The following is a 16,875-nucleotide window of genomic DNA, read 5'->3' as shown; positions in this document are numbered from 1 at the left end:
CTGAGGGTCAAGGGGTTTAGGGGTTGAGGGTGTGAGTGAGGGCGCCGGGGAGGCGCGGCTCTCGAGAGGGTGCGTTGTGGGCACCTTGTGACGAGCAGGGCAGGGGTGCAGGGAGGGGGCTGCCCGGGCGCGTTTGCCGGTGGCGTCGGAGGCGCTGCCGAGTCCCCCACACCGCGCACGCGGCCGCGCCTTGGGCGGCGCGCAACAGCGACGCGGGGCTGGGGGACCCCGAAGCGCGGCGGGGCCCGCCCACCTTGATGCCTCGCATCTCCCAATACTTCATCTGCACAGCACGGGAGCATGATGGTGGGTCAGGATTAGTCAGGATCAGCGCAGTGCGCAGCGTGCGCGAGGGTCCCCTTTTCAGGGCGAGGGACAGCAGCAACGGAGATGCATCCCAGATTTGCATAAGGCCGGGGATGGCACCACTGCGTAGCACGCCGCTTCACCACCAGGGCTCCCGTCGGCGGCGACCCGCACGCCGCATGCAGCTGACCCTCCGCCAGCTGCCGCGGCCCCCCCTTTCGCGACCTGCCCCGGCGCGCCGCCTCCCGCCGCCAGCCCCGGCGCACCGAGTCCCTCCGTGGCCGGGCACCCCAACAAGCAAAGCCCCCAAAGACCACGGCCCGCGCCCCACCCAAGGCGCTGCCGCCGCGGCCGCACCTTCTGGCCCGGCGTGTACTTGTCGCCCTCGTCCACAGCCACGTCGAGCCCCGCGCCCCTCAGGGCGTCCGCCGCGCGCTGCGCCGCGCCCAGCACGTCCTGCTTCTCCTTGGCGCGCTGGTTCCAGTAGATTGGCAGCACGATGGCCTGGTGGCAGGTGGTGTGTGTGTGGGATGGAGGGTTAAGGGGATATACGAGTGTGGGCGAAGGCACACGTGAGTATTTGTGCGTTGTGCGTCGGTATGTGCGTGTGTATGCGATGGATGGAACAGGAGAGAGAGAGAGAGGGGAGTGCACTTTTCGCTTGCGTATCATACATAATCATCAAGAGTGTGTGGAAAAAGTGTGTGAAATTGTCTTCCGTGCGCGCGAGCCTGAAGCAAGCGAAGCCGGCCACCGCCTGGCGGCCCAACAGCCAGCTCGACCGCTCGACGCTCGCACCCGCCCTCTCAATCGCTCAGCGGCCTCCCGCCCAGAACAGCCAGCGACCCAACCGTCCTAAGGCCAAGCGAAAAGCCCGCGCAGCATGAAGCTCGCACAATGAATGCCGGCACGCTTACATGGTGGCTGCAGCGGTGGGCCTTGCCCGCCTTGAGCTTGACCCGATCAGCCCTCTTGACCTTTTTCACGCCGCCGCCCGCTGCGTCGCCGCCCCCCGCGCCGCCGCCCTGCGACTTGCGCAGCTTGTGCGGGTTGTACGTCTTGCCCGCCGCGCGCACGTTGAGCGCGATCTCGCGGCGGCGCCGCTGCTCTGCGCGGCGCTTGCGCTCCTCTGGCGGCAGCTGCTGCGCGTCGTCGGCGGCGGCCGCCTGCTTGAGCTTGGCCCGGCGCCGCGGGTTTGGGACGTGCTTGTGCTTCTTCGCCGCCTCGGCCGCTGCCGGGGCACCCGCGCCGTCGTCGGACATCGCCAGCGAGATGCTGAGACGAGGGCACAGAGGCTTGCCCTGAACTGTGACGGGCCGCCGCTGCTGCCGCCCCCCCTCACACGGCTGTGTTCGAAGATGTCGGCCTGGTGGCAAAGCTGGCACACGGATGCGTTCCAATTTAACCTATGGCCACTCTACACAGGCAGATAAGAGCCCGTGTGACGACGGCGGGCCTCGAAGACTTCTCCAGAACAGATCGGCAAAAGCTGTGAATAGTCCTATTGGTAGGTAGTTGTTTTCAAGTACCAGGTTGCTGTACGAGTACCGTAGCATTGACGGTCCACCAGACGTCAGGTGCAGTCACCCACCCGGCGGTCACCCAGGCGATGAAGGTTGCCTTGTGCTTGATGTTGCTGTACGTGTCAGACAGCGACGTTGAAATGTAATCTTCTACGCTCATGCGGCGAAGATAACCCTACCGTTTGTTGCCAGGCGATCTCTCTTGGCACGCGTTCTGCAGGCATGTATCGTGAAATACTGACTCAGCGACGTAGTTAAAAGCCTGCTACACGCCGAGCAGGCCCTCGCGGGGGCCGCTTCAACTGCAGACGCGCAGGAGCACGTCGTACACGCAGGCGTCATGGCAGAGCCCGATGCGTACGGCGCATGGCGGCAGGTGCAGCAGCAGCTGCAGCACCACCGCCAGCAGCAGCAGCCGCCCGATCCCAGCCAGCAGGGGCACAAGCAGCAGCAGCAGCAGCGCACGACGCCGCCCATGTGGCTCGTCGTGTGGGTCGCCGTCGCGTCGGAGTGGCTGCGCGGCTACATGGGCGGCATGTTTTTCGGCGCCAAGATCATCCTGTCCCCACGCTGGCGCTCCATGCTCCTCAACACGCACATGCATGTCAACAAGAAGGAGATCGTGTGGGACCCGACATCCCTGAGGTGCAAGCGCTTCGAGGGCGCCGCGCCGCGGCCCGACCAGGAGGCCGGCGTGACGACGAGCGAGCTGCTGTTCCCGCTGCTCGGCGCTGCGCTGGCGGGCTGGCTCACGCGGCGCGTAGGGCGCCGCACGTCGGTCATGATCGGGATCGTGTTGATGTGTGTAGGTGAGCGCGCGAGGGGCGGGCCCGCAAGGGGGCGCCGAAGGCTTGTCCTGCGCAGCGGGGCACCCCGCAAGGTTGCTGTGCTATGCAGACTCACGCCGGCGCGACGGACCACTGCGGCCGCGCCCTCGCCGCATGGTGCAGGCCAGTTGATGGCGGGCATCACGGCGCAGTACCCAATCTACATCGTCGGCTCAGATATATACTCAGGAGGATCTGTCATGGTGATGCAGGTGCGGCGGGGCAGCCTCTACAGCTGCCAAACAAGCCGCAGCGGCGGCAAGACCACATAGCAGGAAATAGCAGGAAAGAGATAAATCACATTACGCGCTTGGCGAATGAGTTACATGCTCCACCGCCCAATCTCCCTCGTCCCACCCTGCCCCTCTCGACCACCGGGCTCCCGCAGCCCCAAAACACCAACAACTCCCTTATCCCAACAAAATGCCAACCAGGCCATGCTAATAGAGGTGATCGAGGTCGTTCCCACAACTTCCCGCGGCTGGCTGACCTCCCTCGGCGGCGTGGCCTCGAGCGTCGGCTTCGTGATGGCAGGGCTGGTGGTTTTGGCGATCCAGACCGCCCAGTGGAGCCTCGCCAAGTGGCAGTGGGGCTTCAGGCTGAGCCTGCTCATGGGGATCTGGCCGGCGGTGCTGCTGCTGCTGGTGGTGCCGTGGTGAGGCGCCGCGCGGGCGCGGGGGCGCGGGGTCACGGGCTTCTGCCTCGGGTGGCGGACGAGGCGGCCTGGAGCTGGGCCATTCGGTGGCGGGCGCGGACTTGAAAGTATTCGAGGCGCGGCCAGCCACAGCGCCTGTTGCCGCTGCGACTGGGGCTGGGAGTCGTGCAGACCTCCCCTCCCCTGCCCTCATCTCCCCTCCCCTCCTCTCCCCTCCTCTCATCATGTATCCTCTCATCATATCTCACCTAATCTCGTGCCTTCCTTGTTTCGTAGGATGCTCGACACCCCCAGCAGCCTGCTACAGCGTGGGAGGCTCCACGAGGCGCGGCAGGCGCTGCAGTCGCTGAGAGGTACGCGCCTTTGCCTGCGAGGGGCAGGGAGGGGGGCGCCGGGGCTGTTCGCCGCATGCTTTGGGCGCCAGGCTTTGCCCACCTGTTGCGATCAAGGCGTCGCAAGACACGCGCGCCCTATCAGCAGTCCGTGTCCTGCTGGCTGGCCCTAAAAGCTGCAACTGGACCGACCCCTTGGACTGTGTGCTTGCCTGCATGTTGTGTGTGTGTGTGTGTGTGTGTGTGTGTGTGTGTGTGTGTGTGTGTGTGTATTTGTGTGTATATTTGTGCGTGTGTGTATACGTGTGATCGCGTTTGAATCTTTTGCGCATATGTGTGTGCACTGGCCACGCAGGGGAGTTCTCTGACGTCCGTGAGGAGTACGAGGCGGCTGCAAAGGCTGTGAGCGAGGGCAAGGTGGGCACGCTCACGCTTGCAGACGCGGCGCTGCATACCGTGTGCGGCGCCTCGTGTGCATGCGAACTGCGGCCCACAGCTCAGCACGTTCACGTTGGAGGTCGGCCGTTGCATCGCACGCGAGCCTCTCCGCTCCGCCTCGCCAGCTGAAGCGCCTACCATTTGAATTTTGGATTGGATGATCCGGCGACACGTGTGCTGCAACCCATGAGCCCAACCCTTTCCCCATGTCTCATGTCAATGTGTGTCCCGCAGGGCCGCACCCAACTGAGCCTGCTGTCTGAGCCCCAGCAGCGGCCGGCGCTGATCCTTACGGTGTGTCTCGCGGTCTTCTCCGCTGCGCTGGACCCAAGGTGAGCGGCGCCTGGGGCGGGATGCGCAGCAGCAGCGGGAGCAGCAACAGCATCAGCAGCAGCGACCAGCGTTGGCGAAGACGCATGGCTTTCTACTGCTGGCGACCTGCCTGCTGTCACAGGGATGGGCCTCCCCAGGCTTGCTGGACGTGCGCATCCTGTCCCGCCAAAAGGCATTCGGCGCCGCCGCTGCTGCCACAAGACCACTGCATCACCACACCCCCGCAGGTGGATCATGGACCCAGACACAAACCTCTTTGGCGCCACCGCGGCAGTGGTGCAGATGCCTGTGCTGTACACCACCCTCCTGCCCTCCATTGCCGGCGTCACTGGTGGGTCGGCGCCGCGGCGCCCGGCGTCGGGGCTCGGCCGCACCCCTTGTTTGTTCGCTTGCCAGTATTGCGGGGCATGCTCATCCGATGGATCTGCAGTTTGGCTGTGGTCATCATTGGTTGCTCGCTTGATCGCATATCCCGGCGCAGCACGCACAAAGGCGTGCGGCTGGTTGCCTGGATGAGCTGGCGCCTGCACTGGGCCAGCCCGCACGCCTGGCCGTCCACACTTTGGCCTAATAAACTGCCCTGTTTGGCTCGCTTCGCCGCGCGCAGGCGCCGTCATCTGCTGCTTCATAGTCGACCGCATCGGCCGCCGCGGCCTCATGGCGGGCTCCGCCGCGGCGCTGGCCGTGCTGGCCGCGGCGCTGGCGGGCATGATGGGGCGCTACGTGCGCACGGTGGCACAGGGCCGCGACTGGGACGCGGGCGTTGGTGGCGTTATGCTGCTGCTGCTTTACCTCATACACGTGCGATCTGGGGTTGGTCGAGCAAGCCGTCATGCCTTGCACCCGAGCCCTCGCCCCTCGCCCGCATGCGCTCGCCTGGAGGTCGTGGCGGCGGCCGCGGTTCCAGAATCGTACGCCACGACGGCATGCAGACGAGCGCAGTTTGGGCTCGTCCGAGGGGCTGTCGCGTGCTGAAGGGCCAACAAAGCAGAGCCGCTGCGTCACTGCCCATCAACCGTCTGCGCTGTATCCATCACACCACTCCCTGCTCGTCACCCTCGCCGCCCATCACGCACGCACACACCCGCCCTGCCCCCATGCACAGCTCATCAGCAACGTCGGCTGGTGAGTGCGCCGCGCGCCGCACGGGTCGTTTCCCCCCCCCCTTCGGCGCGCTGCTGTTTGGGCACATCGCCGTGTGTTGCACCGTGCCATACCCGCTTACCCAGGCATGCAGCGACGCGCCCGGATGCCGCCTAGCCTTGTCCCCTCCCTCAATGTCTCTGATGCCCGTGGGTCTCCCCTGCCTGTTTCCTTTTCCTTTATCAGGGGCTCCGCCAATCTCATTCTCGTGGCCGAACTTCAAACCATCAACACGCGCTCTGCGGGCGTCGCCACGCACCTGGGGCTGCAACTAGTGATCTACAGATCGGTGCACCACCTCATGACCCATCAAAAGTGTGACGCACAGCTGGTGGCTGTCGCTGTCTATTCTGGCATGGCAGCGCTTGCAGCGGTGAGAATCTGTTTTTGCCTTGCTAGATGACTTCTGGTCAACTTCTGGTGACCCTTCCACCGATTCTGGTCAACTTTACGTCGACTATGGGGCTATCCTGCAAGATGCGGCGCCACACTGTTCCGTCAGAGTTGCGGGCGTGTCCGCCAGCCGGAGTGGCCTGGGCTTGCACAGCAACAACCTGGTCTGCCCTGCTGTGCAGTACACAAGCAACCGCAAGCAATGTGCATTTGGCTGCGAGCCCAGTAGCCCACAGCTTGTCGCCTGCAATCACGACCCAACTCTGCTCCTTGCGCCCTCTCAACTTCCATTTCCCACCGCCAACACCCTCCCCTACCCCAGGTGTTTGCCTGGCTGCTAGTTCCAGAGACCAAGCTGACCCCTCTTGACGCCATCCCCCGCCAATGCGTCTTCACGCATTGGCTCTGGCATCGCTTCGCGCCACTCGCCGCGGCCTCGCTGCGGCGCCACTCAAGTTTGGGGCCGCTGCCGCCTGCGGCGCAAGCGCGCAGCGGCGCCTGGGGTGGTGTGGACGGCAGCGGGGGCGGCGGCAGAGGCGCCCGCGGCGGCGCGTCAGCATCTGGTTTTGACAGCACACTTGCAGGTGCGCGCGAGCAGGTCGTGAGGCCACCCCTTGATCATCAACACGCCTTAGTGCCTTCCGCTCCCCTAGCGGAACGAGAAGCTCCTGCTGACGCCCCGCGTGCTTGCCTCCTGCACCTCCCATCCCTGCCGCCCCAGATGCAAACGGGAGGGGCGCTCAACCCGCGGTCGACCCCTTGGACAGCACTGCCTTGCTCCTGGATGCTCAGCGTGAGGACGGCGCAGGCGGCGGCGCGTAGCCTGGGGGCCTGCTGGGGTGTTCAGGCCCGGAGCACTGTGCAGCTCCTCTCTTAGGCTGGTCGTTTTGAGCTCGCCGGCCATTGATTGTTTCGCAGCGCGACTGTCGCCGGACTACTGCGTGCGCTGGTGGGCCCTGCGGCGCATGACAGAATACCGACGTCGCCTGCACGCCCCGCAGCCGGCACGCGCCCCCACCCCGCCATGCGCCAGAGCGCGCGCTGGGACCTGCATTGTTGTGCGCTTTGGCGTTTGAACTGTTCTTGCTGATCGATCCCTGCTTGTCCTGGTGCATCTTGTGGCTTTTGAGGCATGTTCCCCCAGCACCCTCAGGAAGCCAGGGGTGGGGCAGCGTGGCTGTCAGCCAGTGCCCCAGCTGACGCTTCCTTGGCAGCCGACCTTCCTCCCTTGACACTGGAGCGGCAAGCCCACATTGCTAATTAGGTTTCAATCAAAAGGCATGCAGCAAGACGAGGCTGCTGCTGTCCTGCTGCTATGACGCGCTCCAACCCCCCCTTGCAATTGGACGCATTTTGATTGCAGCCATGCTGTCATGCCACCCATAAAAATGGCAACCCTGTTCGTCAAAACAATACGCAGCAGTGGATTTCCCTGGTGTTGTAGGGTGATTCTCTGCAGGCTAGCTTCCAAAACGCCCTTTTGACGCTGCCGGCCTGCTGGCGTTGACTTGTGAATGCGCACGTTTCCGCTTCTCGCAGGCCCTCTGGCCTTGGCTGCAGCCCCCCAATGCCAGGCTGCAATTGCGGCCTAGAACTGGTCTGACTCGGGCCACCTGTCCCTGCGAGGGGCGCCTGCTGCCGTCGCACCGTCATGTTGCCTGTCTACGGACGGCCACTTGGGCAGAGGCGCCCCCGGGTCCCGCTGTTATCAACAGACCTGCACCGATCGGAGATGCGCCGCAATGATGGAAGGGACTTGTAAGAGCCCCCAAAGGCCAGGTGGCTGCGATAGCTGTGCGCCACGACCTCGTAATGCCTGGCTTGAAGCAAGCAATTATGTGGCAGGTTTGCTGTGATTGAGCAGGTGTTGGTTGCCATGCTGCTGCAAGGGCTCGCTGAAAGTGTAACATACAAGGTTGGCCAGCCGTAAGATCTTTGCAATGCAATCTGTGCTCTGCTGCATGCTGTCGCCGAGAATGTGCCGTGTCTGTGTGTGAAACGGTGCGACGTGCTGCGTCACTTGCGCGGCGTGTGACGGGGAACCAGTGTTGTGCGTATAAAGTAAACGTGATACCTACAAGATTGAAAAAATCACCCCACGGCACGTGCAACAGCTAGATCTCGTACTGTAGCGGAAATTCAAGTGCACTCTCGGCCTCGGCGCGGTAGTACGGCTTGATTTATAGAATCTGATTCACCGGATCGTACACTTCAACCAGACCTCAAAAGCTCGGAACCATTCTGCATCAGGTGTGAAGCAAGCACCCGCCAGCGCAGACAGGTTGGCATTGTTGGCAGTGCCAGCAAGAGCAGCAGCAGCGGCAGCGGCCCAAGCCGGTAGCGGACACAGGCGCCGGTCAATGGAGGATACAGTATGGGGCTCCGCCTGCATGCAGTGCGGCAAGAGTGTCCGGGACGCAGGCCACCCCATGCTGCGCTGCGGTCGCTGCCGCTGCGCACCGTATTGCAGCAAGGAGTGCCAGGTGGCCGCATTCCCCCAGGTGCGCGGATGCTCTCAGTCTCGATCGGAGAATAATTGAAGGATCATCCATACAGGGCACACGCTTGGCTGCATGAGTCAGGGCTGGCGATGCGGCGCGATGGCGGCACCTTGTCTTGCAAGGATTCAAACTTGACTGCTGATGCATGCGAGCGCATGCACATTTACACGCACACTCCCTCTCTCACACACAAACACATACACACGCGCGCGCACACACACACACACACACACACACACACACACACACACAAATACACACACACACACACAGCACAAGCGCTACTGCAAGCGCATGGTGTTTGGCACCATGGCAGACCTGCGGGCGTCACTCACACAACGCAAGACCGTGGACCCAGACCACCCCCTGCTGGTGGCGGCCAGGGATCGCCTTGAGGACGAGCCGGCAGACCGGCGGGCGCAGTTCGACGTGATCGCGGCCAGGATCTCGGTGGGCCACGCAGAACAGGGGCCGCGGCGCCTGCGGCCGCATGGGGCTGGGGCGTCCGCGATGTGGACGGCGGCGCGAAGCAGTATGTCAACTTGAGTGCACCTGGGTAACTAGCAACCTTGCGCGTGCACATGCAAACACACACACACACACACACACACACATTCTTACATACACATGCACACACAAACCTACACTGAAAACACGGGGACACACACACACACGCATGTGCACGTGCGCCCACACTCCAGGCAAAGTTCCTCGGGAACCTCTATGACGACGTCCTGCCGGCAGAATCTGAGGAGGGGCTCTGGGGCCTGAGCGGCGACCCAAACAGCCCTGGCTTCAGAAAAGTCTACTGGTGAGTGCGGCTCGCTCGGCACCCGCCGCGCACCTGATGAGGTAGCGGGAAGGCCGCTGCTGTTTGGTGCAGGCGACACGCGGACACACAGGGGCCAAGCAAAACTACTAGCCCCTGGGCCCACGCAGAGCTGGCTGCTGCCGCAGAAGCCTAGCCTGCCCAGCTCACGCTGCCGCCTGCCTCTTTTGCTTCACCTTGCCCTCCACCCCCAGCGCCTGGCAGCACGCTGCCAAGTGAGCTGCACCCTGTGTGCTCCCGGCGGTTGTGGCCGGCGGACAAAAGCATCATGGCCGCAACTTATCTGGGGTGTCTAAAACGGGACCCCCTGCCGACAGCCGCAGCCGCTGCAGGCGCGCCACACGCCTTGCAGCCATGACCGATGCGGCGCTGCGCGCGATCTCTGATGCAGGCAGCTTGACCAGGCACCCTCATGCTGCGGTGCCCTGCCTCCCTGGCAAATTCCGTACAGGGAGAGCGCCTTCCGTTTTGTTGCGAACATATGTACAACTGATTGACCACCAAACCGCACCCCCCCCCCCCCAAGGTCAAGCGACCTGACGGCAACCCAGCTGTTTGAGGCTCTCACAGACACGGCTTCGGGCTCGGCGGCGCTAACGGCGCTGCTGACAAAGGGCGTGAAAATGATCTGCACAGGTGAGCAAGCCGCTTGTGGGCCGCCTCTGGAGCGCCACCTACTGGGATTTCGGACCCTGGGCCACTTTCTTGGTGGGGCATGTTGCCATTGCCTTCGAACAGTGTGCTCCCAAAACTGTTGAAGTTTGCAAGCGCCCAGGCTGCTTCGCAGGTGTGCATGTGCATGCCTGACGCCTGCTCTGGATGTGGCCCGCCTGTCCAGCATCATACAAGTCGATTATTTTTGCCAGCACCTGACAGCTACCGTTCATTGGTCCTTGCCCCTCCCTCTGCTAGAGGACGATGACCCCTCCCTGATTGAGGCGGCGGTGCAGCGCCACCTGGCCAATGTCCAGGGGCTCTTCATCCAGTCGGACGTCGACATGCTCCCCCTGGGGCCGCGCGCCGAGGATTGACTTCTGAGTAGACTCCTTGCGCTGCAGTAATCTCACAGGCGTTGGACATTATATACACGTCATGGACTCGCGCCCATCCAAGCGCGTCGCCACGGTGCCTACCAAGACGGCAATGGGTGGCGTGTGCCCGGCTGCCCGCCGCTCGGCGGACACCCAGGGGTCATACACTGCTGCGGGATTATACACTGTTGCGCTGCCGCTGGGCCTTGGGGGTTATGCCCTTGGGGGTCCTGTGGTGTGGACGCGGCGCCCTTGCCGCCGTGACGACGTTTTGATTACAGATGGCTTTCGCAGGCGCACCGCCTGATGACGCTCTGGCATGCAGTCTGGCACTGCATCGATGCAGGCGCTCAGAGATGCACCCGTGAATGCGCGCGCGCTTCCAGTCAGCTTTCGCCGCCAACAGCGTGGGCGCGCACGCATGTACGGCAAAACGCGGGGCACACAGCTGAAATCAAGGAATCCAGCGCTGCGGCCGCCGAGGCCCAGGTGCACCAGCCGGGCTGTGGTTTGACCAGCCCTGCCCAATTTTTTGTGTGGTGGCGGCGGCACCTCGGGCATTTCGCGCAGCCCACGTGTTAAAAAGTGGTGTACAACAGGGTTGAGATCAGGTGCAATAACCATAGCGCTACAGCCACCACCCAGTGGGGTTGTGGGATGTTGCACAGATAAAGTACAAAAAGGGACGGCTGGGTGCCCTTGAACCCCAAGGGGGGGCGGGCCCAGGGAGTCCCAAAAGGGGGACTTTTACACACTTCGTCAATGCGTATGTCGCAGGCGCAGGCACTAGCACAGCAGTAAAACACCGCTGACTGCATGGATCGGCAGACGCGACGCCACCCGCCAACGCGCCAAAACGAGGGGTTGGACCGCTCTCAAGCCTGCGGCTCGCAAAACGTGGGCCACATGCGGGCACCGCCACGCACAGCCGCAAAATCAGGAATGGGGGGATCATGCACATGCAGCTCTACGGACGAGGGACCTGCCAGCAGAGCGTCCTTCCGGCTCCCTCGCTCTTCCCATGACCGCAGGGCAACGCTGCGCCCCTCGGCAAAGCCTGCATCAAGGGGCGCTGCGTGCAGACCGGCAATAGCAGCAGCCGCCTGGCCAGGCGGCGGCCCTGATGCAGGTGCGTGGTTGGCCGCTGCCCCCCTCGCGCCCAAACGGAGCACTGGCCAAGTGGCCGTGCCTCCTCAGAGGTGCTTGTCGCCTCAGCTTCTCACCGGCGCTTCCGCCAGGGGTGCCGGACGCCGGACACCCGCGCGCGGGCGCCGTTGCGGCACCTGCGGCTGCTGCGGCCGCGTCTGTTTCTGGATGGCCGGCCGTCCTGCCGCGGTCAAGGCTGCAAACCGCAGCGATTGACAGCTACAGCACCTCACCGGTGCAGGTCTTGTCGCGGCGCGCGCCGTCGCGGCGGCAACCGCAGCATGCACAGGCCCCGCCAACAGGGGCTGCTCTGCTAACCCACAGTGTCCGTACAGGAAGGTCCGTACCGGAGGGGCCTCGCAGATACTATTTGGTATCTTCACAGGAAGTATCTCAGCCGATCGTCGCTCTTCATGCGCGTGTACACCTCCAGAATATCGTCAGCGCTCGACACGAGCACGGGGCCGACGGTCACGCTCACATAGCGGCCGCCTGCGCAATGGTTTAAGGTAAGCGCGAGGAGCGTTGGGCGCACTCGTGAGACGTTGCGAGCAGGTTCGACCCCTCGTTTGCCCGATGGGCAACCACAGCGCACAGCTGGCAACAAGGCGAGCCCGTGGGGCGCCGAACATGGGGCCTCGCGAAGGGGGAGAGGGGGACGCACTTGTGGACTGGCGCTGCGTGACGCGCTCGACGTGGCCGACCACCGCCTGCACGGCGTTGACCATTGACTGGCGGAAGCTGCTGCCGCCCGACCCGATGGCGGTGAACTCTCGCAAGTGAGGGTACACGTTGACCCGCTTGTCGATGCAGCGCCTGGCAGTGGAGGTGACGAGGAGGGAGTCAACAGAGGGAAGCAGTGCATACCAGAGATCGCACCGCGCAGGGGTTGCCAGCAGGCACGCCCTGCGCAACGGCGTGTGATGCTCAGTGGTGACAGCAACGGCCTGCAGGCGTCCCACAGGCGGCGCCGCCGGCACCGTCGCCGCAGCGAGCACAGTCGCTGCAGCACAGGCGGCACCGCGGCGGCCATCTGGGTGCCGAAGCCCCTGAGGGGCCCATGGCCCTTGCACCCACCAAGCCTCCTCGCTGTTGTCAACCCCAAGGACCATATTCACAGACGTCGCGGCGCGCCCGCTCGCCCGGTGGACGCCTGCGACGGGGACCAAGGCGAGGGCGCAACCATCGGTTTGCGCTCGCGGCGCCGGAGCGGGCGCGGGGGCCGCGAGGGCGGGCGGGCGCAGAGATGTCATCACCGTCAGCGTGCGAGCCTCTGAAACGAGCGTGTCGGAAGAAGCAACGGACGTGCTGCTTGCAGGCACCGTGGGCCCATGTGCTTGAAGCCGTCAGGCGCCCTGCACACACCGGACAGGCTGTGGATCAGCGCCTCCCCCGCCTTGTGGGTTGGCGCCAAGTGTGATGAGCGCCCGACGGCATCACCCTCTCCGCGCCTGGGTGCAGAGCAGGCTACGGTCACTAGGGCCCGGCTAGACGTGCCACTACGAGCCAGGTTCGCCCTCGAGTGCATCTGCAAGGGGGCCATCTCGTTGTTGAGGCTGCGCTGGGTTACGGGCTTTCAACGGAGATCTCAAAAGGGCCTAGGCGTGCTATGAGGCTAGAGGTCAGGGAGCGACCTGAGTTGAAATATTTAAGATGTCAACCTTTGTAACTCAGCAGCTTTGTGCAAGGTGTCCAGCTGCCCGCCCGAAGCTGCTCTCGACACCCGCCGCTGACAAGCGCAGCTAGGCTTTTTACCACTGCCTTCTAGCGTTCGGGATTGTTTTACTGTTTCCTATAGAACGCTTTCCAAGCAGTCCACTCTTTGTCTGATCCATCCTGACCGCGGCCTGAGCCTTGGATCAAGCTCGATCACAGGAACATGAGCGGGGTGAGGATTCATATCTAGTGGCACGTGTTGCTGCTAGGGGAGCAAGCTCCTGCTCCCATCGGCACATCAACAAACAGCAACTCCTCCTCGTCCGTGCTCATTGAAACGCAGGCTGGCGGTGGTGCAGCTCGGAGCACCAGCATGGGTGATCATGGCGGTCTCGGATGCGTTGCCGCCGCTGTCTGGAGGCGTGCACAATTGCGCGCTGCAGTCATTACCCACCGCTCTGTTGCCAAGCGCCGCTGGTGCCATGCCCGATGCAGGCACCTGCCCCATACCCTACCCGGACCGCTTCCACGTAGCGAAGTACTTTGTGTCAAAACTTCCAGGTGTGTTCTGCCGGGTGTGGTCCAGCAGTGCGGCAGCGCGTCCTTTACATAGCCACCAGCGCCGCAGTCCATTGGTGACGCGGTGGCCGGCTCCCAGTGCCAGGCTTATCCAAAGCAGCTAGTAGTTGCGCCCCCTCAGCTGCTGCTCGTCCGTGCCATGCGTGACTGCAGGCGACGCCATCAAGGACGAGCCGAAGCTGCTGCTGTATGCGCTGAGCCAGCAGGCCGTCCTGGGCCCCAACACATCGCCGCAGCCGTGGGGGTGGAACGTCGTGGACAGCGCGAAATGGCAGAGCTGGAGCCAGCTGGTGCGCAATGTGTGCGCGTGTGTGTGCGTGGGGGTTGGTTGGTGGGTGGGCTGATGGATGCGCACGTGCGTGAGTGCGTGCACGCGTGCGTGTTGAGTGGGTGAGTGCGCTTGTGAGGGTGTGCATGCGCGCTCACTCGTGACGTGGTGTGAGAGTGCATGCAGCGTGCTCCTGCTTGAGCATAACACGAAATCCGGGACAACGGCACGGCTGCGGTGGGGCTGAGATGGTGTGGCGCAGGTCTTGCGAACTCAAAGCAGCTGCACCCCTACGCGAGGCGTGGCCGAAGGCAACGCTGCAGAGTTGTCAAAGCAGCACGCGCCAAGCTGTCGGTAGGGCCCTCCAAGCAGGCGGGCCTTGCACCATCGTTTGCGCTCAACTTTCTGAGCGCTTCTGCACGTTTCGCCACGCCTGTGCTGTGGTGGACAGGGCAAGATGGCGCGGCTTGAGGCGATGCGGCTGTATGTCAAGACACTGGATGAGGAGCAGGTGTGTGTGTGTGTGTGTGTGTGTGTGTGTGTGTGTGTGTGTACGCTCGTCTGTGTGCGCCCCTTGCGTGGAAGCGTCTTGTTTGGAGTGCGTCAGTGTATGTGGGCGCGGTCAGAATGTGCCCGCGGGGTGGCGGTGGCAAATCAGTGATGAGTGAGAGCGTTCGGGGGGTAGGCAGAGGCGTGGCAGTGGTGGCAGCAGCCGTGAGCAGCGGGAGGCAGCCCAGCAGGCGCTGTAGAAGCCTTCCCGGCTCAAATTGCGCGCCGCCCATCCTCCGCGCCTCGTCCTCGCAGCCTGAGTGGTGGGACCGCCTGCCAGACGGCTGGGAGGCGGCCGCGGCCGAGGCGGCCAGCGCGGGCGCCCTCGCAGCGGGCGCGCCGGGCGCCGCAGCGGCGAACGGCGGGGCGCCGTCCGCGGGCGGCGCCGCCAGCATCAGCAACGTACTGCAGGAGGGCGCATGGGTCGTGATCCAGGTGCGCTGCCGTGACCTGGGATGGTCCGCGGCCATGATTCGCAGCAGACGTCGCGCGATTGCCGCGCCAGCAGCGGGTGGGCTGCCATGCCTCAAGAACTGATCACACCATAATCGGGCTGTCTGCCCTCTGACAGTCGACAAGCGCGTTCCTGCTGTTTTTCCACCCCGCTCCCGGATCCAATGCGCCGCCCCGCCCCGCCAGGACGACGGCCGCAAGCCGCTGCCTCGGTATGAGCAGGGGGCGGCGCTGCTGGGGACTCAGGTCTTCATGCTCGGCGGGCACTATGGTAATTCAAAGGGCCCGGGGGGTGGGACAAGGGAAACTCCGGGAATGCGGAAAGGGGGCTGCAGTGTGCGCGGCTGCGACGAGCGTATTGAAGCCGTAAGCCGCCGCGGCCTTCCCGGACGCTGGCCGGCAGCAGAGGGGACCCGAACGCGGCGCGCCGCGTGCTTCTTTTGGCGCTCCGGGGCTCCGGCCGTTGCGGGCTGACGCGCGCTTCATGGCGCTCGCGTCGCAGCGGGGCGCTACCTGGAGGACTTTTGGATCTATGATCTGGGCACCCTCCAATGGTCCCAGGCGCGGGCCACCGCGGCGGCTGCGGCGGCGGCAGGACAGGGGGAGGATGGCAGTGGCGGCGGCGGCGAGGGCGCGGCGCTGCTGGCGGCCGCGGCGCTGCCGCCGAGCGCGGGTCACTCGGTGACGGTCTGGGGGGAGCGGCTGCTGGTCCTGGGCGGACACACCAAGGTGCGGGGACAGCAGGGCCTTTGCCGATCTGTTCTGATATCACGAAACAAAAAGTCTTCTGGGCGATGAGAGACACTATTTGGGAACAAAAGGCTGCGGCGTGCTTGGGCGTCGTTGCCGGCGCCTCTTCCTGTCACCGCGGATGCGCTGCAGACCCCGCCGCCTTTTTCCCAGCACAACCTGCTACCAGCGAAGCGTGCCAGCGCCGCCAAGCCCCCCTCTAAGCTTGTGTTATTTCCTGTAAACCAACAACACACGCGCGCGCGCGCACACACACACACACACACACACACACACACACGCACGCGCGCGCGCACCCACCAGGACAAGAATCCCAAGGCCAAGATCGCCGCGCGCGTGCTGGACCCCTCCACAATGGAGTGGAGCGCCCTCGCCACGACCGGCCAGGCGCCATGCGCACGCGGCGGCCATTCGGTGCGTCTTCTACTCCTCACCCCACCCCCACGCCCACACCCTTCACAAGCACTTTCTGCATCCCTGCTTGCTCTCCCTGAAACATCGCGGCTGGTGGACGCGAAGCGGCTGTTTGTTTCATGGGTGTGGCCGCTGCGCCGAGGCCCGCCAAGCAGCCGCCGACCCCTCAGCTGCCGCGCCGCGCCGCAGGCCACGCTGCTGGGCGAGAAGCTGTATGTCTTTGGAGGCGAGGACTGCAGCCGCTGCCCGCTGGCTGACCTGTTTGTCCTCGACCTGGCCACCCTGGCGTGGACCAAGCTGGAGCCGCCGGGCAAGCAGCACGCCAAGCCGCCACCGCGCTGCGGCCACGCGGCCGTCGTGTGCCGCGACAAGCTCATCGTCTTCGGCGGTGCGCCTCCGCGCGCGCGCCGCGCCGCCGGGCGGGCCCGCTGTGCGACCAACGGCACGCGGCAGGCGGCGCCTCCTTTACCCAGGTGCTTCACACAACCTCTCCCCTAGCGCACAGCGTGCATCGGAACAGGCGCCTGGGAACCGCCCGAGATCCGCCCCCGAAAATCGTACCCCGAAAAACCGCCCGCAGGCGGCTCCATCGCCAGCTGCCTGAACGACTGCTGGCTGCTCGACCTGGACACACTCCACTGGACGCGGCCCTCGGTTTCTGGGGACATCCCCGCGCCGCGCGCCGGCCACGCGAGCGTCCTGGTGGGGGACCTGTGGTACGTCCTCGGCGGCGGCAACAACGTCAAGGG

General features: G+C 64.5%; 5 protein-coding genes across 5 annotated transcripts; 3 read left to right on the top strand and 2 right to left on the bottom strand.

Annotated features, from left to right (window-relative positions):
• Nucleotides 1-279: 279 nt before the first annotated feature.
• On the bottom strand, nucleotides 280-1,989 carry MNEG_6542 (hypothetical protein; the record flags this gene model as incomplete). Its single annotated transcript, XM_014044988.1, has 4 exons — nucleotides 280-283; nucleotides 638-810; nucleotides 1,224-1,581; nucleotides 1,898-1,989. The coding sequence occupies 4 exons, from the start codon at nucleotides 1,987-1,989 to the stop codon at nucleotides 280-282; spliced, it is 627 nt and encodes a 208-aa protein (XP_013900442.1).
• A 180-nt stretch (nucleotides 1,990-2,169) lies between these two features.
• Nucleotides 2,170-5,543, top strand: MNEG_6541 (Sugar transport protein 5; the record flags this gene model as incomplete). The annotated part of the gene is made up of 9 exons (XM_014044987.1): nucleotides 2,170-2,638; nucleotides 2,780-2,868; nucleotides 3,091-3,311; nucleotides 3,588-3,664; nucleotides 3,999-4,060; nucleotides 4,316-4,413; nucleotides 4,642-4,745; nucleotides 5,022-5,227; nucleotides 5,520-5,543. The coding sequence occupies 9 exons, from the start codon at nucleotides 2,170-2,172 to the stop codon at nucleotides 5,541-5,543; spliced, it is 1,350 nt and encodes a 449-aa protein (XP_013900441.1).
• Nucleotides 5,544-8,745: 3,202 nt separating this feature from the next.
• MNEG_6540 (hypothetical protein) lies at nucleotides 8,746-10,311 on the top strand (the record flags this gene model as incomplete). The annotated part of the gene is made up of 5 exons (XM_014044986.1): nucleotides 8,746-8,901; nucleotides 9,153-9,262; nucleotides 9,475-9,495; nucleotides 9,807-9,916; nucleotides 10,193-10,311. 5 exons carry the CDS (start codon nucleotides 8,746-8,748, stop codon nucleotides 10,309-10,311), a joined length of 516 nt encoding a protein of 171 aa, XP_013900440.1.
• A 1,525-nt stretch (nucleotides 10,312-11,836) lies between these two features.
• Nucleotides 11,837-12,569, bottom strand: MNEG_6539 (hypothetical protein; the record flags this gene model as incomplete). The annotated part of the gene is made up of 3 exons (XM_014044985.1): nucleotides 11,837-11,949; nucleotides 12,122-12,273; nucleotides 12,535-12,569. The coding sequence occupies 3 exons, from the start codon at nucleotides 12,567-12,569 to the stop codon at nucleotides 11,837-11,839; spliced, it is 300 nt and encodes a 99-aa protein (XP_013900439.1).
• Nucleotides 12,570-13,595: 1,026 nt separating this feature from the next.
• Nucleotides 13,596-16,514, top strand: MNEG_6538 (hypothetical protein; the record flags this gene model as incomplete). Its single annotated transcript, XM_014044984.1, has 8 exons — nucleotides 13,596-13,674; nucleotides 13,846-13,982; nucleotides 14,412-14,471; nucleotides 14,765-14,944; nucleotides 15,149-15,233; nucleotides 15,465-15,691; nucleotides 16,016-16,126; nucleotides 16,316-16,514. Coding segments are annotated over 8 exons (1,078 nt in total), but the record flags the coding sequence as incomplete, so codon positions are not given.
• Between the last annotated feature and the right edge of the window lie 361 nt (nucleotides 16,515-16,875).

The sequence above is a fragment of the Monoraphidium neglectum genome (genome assembly GCF_000611645.1).
Source record: "Monoraphidium neglectum strain SAG 48.87 unplaced genomic scaffold scaffold01071, whole genome shotgun sequence".
In the NCBI taxonomy this organism is placed as follows: domain Eukaryota; kingdom Viridiplantae; phylum Chlorophyta; class Chlorophyceae; order Sphaeropleales; family Selenastraceae; genus Monoraphidium; species Monoraphidium neglectum.
Note: the sequence above shows the minus strand (reverse complement) of the source record. Positions and strands in the feature narration are given on the sequence as shown.